The sequence below is a fragment of the Puntigrus tetrazona genome, chromosome 4, assembly GCF_018831695.1.
Source record: "Puntigrus tetrazona isolate hp1 chromosome 4, ASM1883169v1, whole genome shotgun sequence".
Taxonomy (NCBI): domain Eukaryota; kingdom Metazoa; phylum Chordata; class Actinopteri; order Cypriniformes; family Cyprinidae; genus Puntigrus; species Puntigrus tetrazona.
In genome coordinates this window covers 17,918,963-17,926,462 of record NC_056702.1, presented here as the reverse complement: position 1 = coordinate 17,926,462, position 7,500 = coordinate 17,918,963, and the positions used below count along the sequence as shown (strand labels likewise).

The following is a 7,500-nucleotide window of genomic DNA, read 5'->3' as shown; positions in this document are numbered from 1 at the left end:
CTGATCCTGAAACATTTTAAAGTATTTCTCTGTGAATGTGTTAAAATGTGATTTTCAGCATCGCTCCTCCAGCCTTCAGAGTCACATGATCTTCAGAAATAATAATATACTGATTTACTTTATTATTATTTTGTTGTAAACTGCTTTTTTTCAGGTTTCTTTGATTAAATGAAAGTCCAGAAGAACAGCCTTCATCTGAAATAGAAATCTTTTGTAACGTTGTCTTTATGGTCACTTCTGATCCGTTTAAAGCACACTGATTTCTGTAGCTTTTTTCCAAAACAAAAACGGACTTCAAGGTATTGAATGCTGCAGTGTGTAATGTCACGAAAGCTTTTTATTCATCATGCGTCCTGGAACCGTTTTAAATATTGATGATAATTAAAAATGCTCTTGAGCCGCAACTCAGTATCTGAATGATTTCTGAAGGATTGCGTGACACTGAAGTCTGGAGCTCCTTCTCTTTGCACGTGAAGAGTTTTGCTTGCAGTATATTATTGCGTTCTCAGAAAACAGGTGCACTTTTGTCCTTTTTTTTTTTGCTGATCACGCGTGCGTTTAAGCAAGCAGAGTAAATGTTTTAGGTACAGGTTTCCTTGCTCTCCATACGTTCTTCTTGTCAAGATCTGGTCACAAACACAGCAGACGGCTTTCTGTGCTGCTCCTTCACCCTTCAGTCTGTGTTCAGAAGGTCCATCTCTGCTAAAGCGCTTAAAAATATACAAATATTCTGTAGATTGAAGGGTTTCCTGCGTTCTTTCTCTTCAGGAGTTGCTCATGTTGTTTCGGGAGATGGATGGACAACTAATTAATGTAGTTATTGTCTCTTTATCGGCTCGGCTTTTCATTTCTTAACATTTTTTTCAACGCCAAGCCTCTGGTTTAGATGCCCGTTCGGTTTGAGACGGTGTTATGTTTAGATTCTTCCACGCTCATGTGACGAGATCACGGTTTCACCTCCTTAAAAAGTCAAGAGCGGCATTCTGTGATCACAAACACCAGCGTCTGGACGAAGCTGATATACAGAACACAACAAACGTCTGCTTACTGTACGCTGCCTTCGGGGACGTCCTAAAAGAGACATTTATGTAAATCACATGAAGCTATATTTCTAAGCGTGCAAGATGACGCCAGATCCTCTCCTTTAGAATTAAACGTCAGATATCTTAAAGGACATGAATCGCTGATTTTCTAATCCGTTCGTTCATGCAGTTTGTTCCTCGGTCATGTCACTAAGAAAAACGCAAAATTGGATCCTTTGGGGAAAGATTTGATCCTTTGGGGAAAGATTTGATATTTTATATAAAGGTTTGAAGATGAGCGGAGTGCACCAGACCTACTCAAAGAAATGATAAAAGAGAGCTTTTCTGAATTAATGAATAGTTTCCACTGATGTCTGGTTTGTTTCGATCGTACAATATCTGTCTGTTAGAAACCTGGAATCTGAGGGAGCAAAATCTAAATATTGAGAAAATCTCATTCAAAGTTGGTCAAATGAAGTTCTTAGCAATGCATTTTACTGATCAGTTTGATATATTTACAGTAGGAGCTACAAAATATCTTCATCTTTACTGAATATCCTCCTCATGTTTGGCGTTCAGTTAAATGTGATCATTTCGACCCATGCGATGGCTACAAATCTATCCTTGTATTTGTTTTGACACAGATGCAGCTGCTGAGATCTTTTACTTGTTGTGAGTTTATTCAGTAGAGTTGATTCCACATAATAAAAATATATATTGGAATAAGTCCATTTCCACGAAGGAAAGCCGTCCTCTGAAGCTCCTAACATAAAGTCCTGCTTTTGTTGGTTCTGGACTCGTTTGATGTTAGAGTTAGTTGTTTCTTCATTTTCTAGTTTCTGGTGAAATTTATGGAGCTGTGCAGTAAAATAATCCAGTAACGTTTTTGGTTTTACTCTTTTAAGTTAAATTTACAGCCAAATACCGTCATTTCATAGAGTGGTATAATATCTATTAAAGTGCTGAGATCTGTTTCGTAGCTCTGAAATAAACTGATAAACACCAAAAGCGTGTGGAGATGAGAAAGTGTGTGTGTGTGTGTGTGTGTGTGTGTGTGTGTGTGTGTGTGTGTGTGTGTGTGTGTGTGTGTGTGTGTGTGTGTGTGTGTGTGTGTGTGTGTGTGTGTGTGTGTGTGTGTGTGGAGATGAGAAAGTGACACAATGAACCAAAACCTTTTAAATAGAAACATCGGCGTCATACACTAAACACCATATAACCAATAAACATTAATGTAGAAACATTAGATGCAACGCACAACTAATAAACACGAGCGATCAGAAAAACTAAGAAGAAACATCAAATTCAAACTAAATTTTAAATGCAATGCAGGGAATTCTGGGAACATCAATTCTATTTTACGGAAGTTTACCGTTAACCATTTAACAGATTTTTACTGTATCATTTCCCGTTTTATTTCGTCGTTTTTTTTAACAGTCTATGCTTTTTTATGGTGGTCTGCAGCTTTACAGTAAAATATGATAAATGCGTATGACCCTTAGAATTACGGCTGGATTTGGAAACCGAGTTCAAGCGTACTTCAACATCACACGGACTTTATAAGAGAACACCTTGAAACATATAGGGCTCTATTTTGGGAGCAGTATGTCACGAGTCAGGGCTTTGCGGCACGTCGTCCGTCCAGAGAGCGCCGAGGCTGAGATCGGTTCATGAGAGGCGAGGCCTTCAGAGGATCAGAACCATTCAGAACCTGTAAAGAAATAGAAATGAACCCTGATTTCACATCGGTCTTCAAACGATGAAAGAACCGACGAAATATCCGCAGCACGGAGTGCGAGTCTAGTCCAGGGTCACGGGGTCACGGGTCTTATATCGGTCCAACAGCAGCACAGATGAAGTTCATACGTGTCGATGGACGCCTGGAAAAAGATGCTGCTCGTCAGAACATTGGGTTTACAAACAGATCTGAATCTTTAATCACTGCAGACTTAGGACACTTGATAGCAGTGACCAAACATATTAAACCCTGTGCCACTGCTTTCATATGTACACTGCCCTTCAAAAGTTTTTATTTAAAGAAATACTGAAAATCATAGTAATATTGTGAAATTCAGTGTCCCGTGATTCTTCAGAAATCATTGCAGCGTGCTGATTTATAATCTGTGCTGGGAACCGTTGTGCTTCTTAATGTTTTTTGGTGCTTGTGATAGTTTTTCTTTGATGAATCACAAATGTAAAGGAAAGCATTCATTCAAAATACAAATCTTTTCTAACAATATATGTCTTTACTATAATTTTTTAAAATCTAATTAACAAAAATAAATTAAAAATAAAATGTTACTGCCGCCAAACTAGTACTGTATTATAGGAGTGTAACATAATTAACTAAATAAATAAATAATAATAATAATAAAATAGTCCTGAAAAAGTACCACAGTTCCCCCAAAAATAAGCAGAACAACTCCTCTATATATATATATATATATATATATATATATATATATATATATATATATATATATATATATATATATATATATATATATATATATTTTTTATTTTTAATCAAATAAATACAGGCTTGATGCACAGAAAAAAATCATACTAATCCCAAACCTTTGAAGTGTTCACTCATTTTCAGGAAACCTGCCTTAAATACAATCAGTGTTCACTGAACAGCACTGGTATGAAAATAAGTGTGTTCTCTGGAAAAAAGGATGCTACTGAAGGTGTGTGTGTGTGTGTGTGTGTGTGTGTGTGTGTGTGTGTGTCAGCCTCTCTCTGCAGGTGTGTCACAGCTGTTTCCGGCGTCAGGTGACCCCTCACCGCTGTGCTCAGTGTAAGTTCGCACACTATTGTGATCGTACGTGTCAGCGCGCCGCCTGGGACGAACACAAGCAGGAGTGCTCCGCCATCAGGAAGACAGGGACAGCGCCCAATGAGAACGTGCGGTGAGTCATTAAAGAACATTTACATTAAAGAAAGAACACTGTCTTAAAACAATCAATGGATCTGAACTATCTGAGAGAACGTTGGTCATTGCGTTCATAAACTCATATTGTCTATGATTGGCGTTTTTAATCTCGGTCAGCCTGGTGGCTCGGATCCTGTGGCGTATTCAGAAGGACACGGGCCTGGTCTCTGACGCTCAGCTCACGACCCTTGACCTCCTGGAGGATCACCTGTCCAAAACGTCCCCCGAAGACCTGAAAGAGCTCAAAGTGGATGTGCAGAACTTCTACAACTACTGGCCTAAAAAGAGCAAACCCGTGGGAGAGGACTACGTGGCGCATCTCCTCGGCGTGGTGGGCGCTGATTCCTCGTCTCTAGGGTCTGCGTGAGAAATCGGAGCCGTCTGTCGTCTTTGTAATCCTTCCGTCTCGTCCTCAGATCAACTGCAATGGCTTCACGCTGAGTGACCAGAGGGGTCTGCAGGCCGTGGGCGTGGGGCTCTTCCCTAACCTGTGTCTGGTCAACCACGACTGCTGGCCTAACTGCACCGTCATCCTCAACCCTGGCAAGTGAGTGCATCTCTGAGAAATCCCACAGACGCTGGAGTGAGTGTTGAGTCTCAAGTGTTTCTCTCCCGCAGTCAGACGGCTCTGGACGCCTCGCTGCACTCCACGAGGAGGTGAGTCCCGCCCTTAGCAGTGCACACAGCGTTTCAGACCGGCATGACGTTCTTTCTCTGTTCCTCGTGAACGTCAACCCTGAATGCTTCAAAAAAGACAGAACGTTTTTGGAGCTTGATAGCCCTCGATTACTTTCATGGCATGAAAAACTAATTTTTTGTGTTATTTATATATATATATCATAAATTAGATATTATTTAAATTGTCTCTTCATTTTAATTCAGGTTGTAGTAATTTAGTATCTTTTGTGTGTTTGTCAAAGTTTCTGCTGACAAACTATAATGCGTGTTATAATGCATATATATATAAATAAATGTAAGTATAAATGTAGATATAGGTTTTTGCAAAAACAATTTATAAAAAGCTCATTTTTTTCATTAAGCATTCCAATTAATCTCATTTAATCGTGGATTAGGTTACAAAATAAAAAAATACAGTTACCTCGCACAATAAAAACATGTTAACGTATTAAAAAACACTATTTCTGAACACTTTAAAAAGTTTTTGCAAACAAACTCTACATATATTTATTTATTTATTTTGTTTATTCGTTGGTTTTGTTTTGACAAAAAGAGCTTTTTTAGTTTTAGTTAACGATGATAACCCTGGTTCCTCTGGGAATAAAGTCAAACAAGTCTGGAACGACATGAGGGGAATTTTTTATAAAAATAAGTGTGAAAAAATACATCCATTCAGATGATAGTTTAATGCGTCTAGGAACTGAACTTTATTGTGACGTGCTGAAAGCTCCTGATTAGTGAACATTACATAAAAGAGTTCGAGTGATTCTCGCTGCAGGGCTCGTGTTTCCGCTTTGATTTGCTCTTTTGAAGTCGTTCCCTGGAGATGAATGTTTGTGAGACTGTCTGTGACCTGAGGCAGGATCGAGCTGAGGGCTCTGGAGAAGATCTCTGAAGGAGAAGAGCTGACCATCAGCTACGTGGACTTCCTCAACGTCTCCAAGGAGCGCCAGCAGCTGCTCAAGAAGAGGTATTACTTCGACTGTAAGTGTGAGCACTGCTCGAGCGCCACCGAAGACCAGCTGATGACGGCCGTCAGAGACAGCGACGGGAACAAGGTTTGGAGACGAGAGAGTTGTTGAGTTGTAGTTTGGTGTAACTACTTCAGATACTTTAAGTAACGGAACTGATTGTAATGATTACTTTCCTAAAATTCTACTGATTGATGTTTTTACAGTAAAACTCACTTGACCTTAGATAATAGTAAATTAATTTTAAAGCACAGCTCCCACAAAATCAGATCTCCTTCTGAAGTAATCAAAGTAAATACTGATTAAAATCACAACAATATACTGTTTAATAGCTATGGGACTGTTTTTGAAATCAGATGTTTGCATAGGTGTTTTGGAAAAAACAATTCATCTTTAAAAATAAAGCATATGCATAAACCCAAATGTGTGTGTGTCTGTGTGTGTGTGAGTGTGTGTGTGTGTCAGAGTGCATGTGTGTGTGTGTGTAAGAGTGTGTGTGTGTGAGTGAGTGTGTGTGTTTGTTTTGTTTGTGTGTGTGTGTGTGTAAGAGTGTGTGTGTGAGTGAGTGTGTGTGTGTGAGTGAGTGTGTGTGTTTGTTTTTGTTTGTGTGTGTGTGTGTGTGTGTGAGTGAGTGAGAGAGTGTGTGTTTGTGTTTGTGTGTTTGTTTGTGTGTGTGTGTGAGTGAGTGAGTGTGTGTGTTTGTGTGTTTGTGTGTGTGTGTGTGTGTGTGTGTGTGTGTGTGTGTGTGAGTGCATGCGTGTGTATTTGTATGTTTGTGTGTGTGTGTGTGTGTGTGTGTGTGAGTGCATGCGTGTGTATTTGTATGTTTGTGTGTGTGTGTGTGTGTTTGTGTGTGTGTAAGAGTGTGTGTGTGTGTGTGTGTGTTTGTGTGTGTGTGTGTGTTTGTGTGTGTGTGTGTGTGTGTGTGTGTGTGTGAGTGAGTGATAGAGTGTGTGTTTGTGTGTGTGTGTGTGTGTGTTTGTGTGTGTGTGTGTGTGTGTGTGTGAGTGCATGCGTGTGTATTTGTATGTTTGTGTGTGTGTGTGTGTGTGTGTGTGAGTGCATGCGTGTGTATTTGTATGTTTGTTTGTATGTGTGTGTGTGTGTGTTTGTTTGTGTGTGTAGTGTGTGTGTGTGTGTGTGTGTGTGTGTGTGTGTGTGTGTAAGAGTGTGTGTGTGTGTGTGTTTGTGTGTTTGTTTGTGTGTGTGTGAGTGAGTGAGTGTGTGTGTGTGTGTGTGTGTGTGTGTGTGTGTGAGTGAGTGAGTGTGTGTGTGTGTTTTGCGTGTGTGTGTGTGTGTGAAAAAATTCAAATGTCACCTCCTTTGTAATCAATAACATTTTCAAAAGTAATACGTAATTTAAACACTTGATTACAGATACATTTATTTACTAGTTAAATGTGATTCGTGACAGCCCTGTTAGTGACTGTGTGTGTGTGTGTGTGTGTGTGTGTGTGTGTGCAGCCGTCTGCTGACGTGGTGAAGGCAGTGACAGATTTCAGTCTTCAGGCTCTGGTTAAGATCGAAGAGGCTCGTACTGAAGGAAACTTCCAGGAGGTGAGTCCAACAGAACCCTGACTGACACAGACTTAAAGAGCTGGAGCGCTAGGCTTTGATTTGGATTAAAATTGTATATTATATTAGTATATTGTATACTTATCAATCAATCAATCATTTTTATCTTTTAACAACACGGGTTGCATCAAAACTTATATTCTCAGAGCCCAAGTGACAAACAGATAGCAATATAAAGAGGTGATTGAAAATGAATGTGTGAAAGCAGTAGCGTCTGGCTGTAGGTGGTGAAGCTCTGCCGTGAGTGTCTGGAGAAGCAGGGTCCTGTGTTTGGAGACACAAACCTTCATCTGCTGCGCGTCCTCAGCATCGCCAGCGAGGT

General features: G+C 39.9%; 1 protein-coding gene across 1 annotated transcript in view; it reads left to right on the top strand.

The window, feature by feature from the left end:
- Positions 1-7,500, top strand: part of smyd1a (SET and MYND domain containing 1a) — an 11,127-nt gene that overhangs the window by 235 nt on the left and 3,392 nt on the right. Inside the window, exons 2-8 of the mRNA XM_043237302.1 lie at positions 3,755-3,931; positions 4,072-4,285; positions 4,371-4,501; positions 4,573-4,611; positions 5,495-5,690; positions 7,068-7,160; positions 7,403-7,500. The exon at positions 7,403-7,500 is cut by the window's right edge and continues 66 nt beyond it. Coding sequence (XP_043093237.1) covers positions 3,755-3,931; positions 4,072-4,285; positions 4,371-4,501; positions 4,573-4,611; positions 5,495-5,690; positions 7,068-7,160; positions 7,403-7,500 — 948 coding nt within the window. The remainder of the gene's footprint in view (positions 1-3,754; positions 3,932-4,071; positions 4,286-4,370; positions 4,502-4,572; positions 4,612-5,494; positions 5,691-7,067; positions 7,161-7,402) is intronic.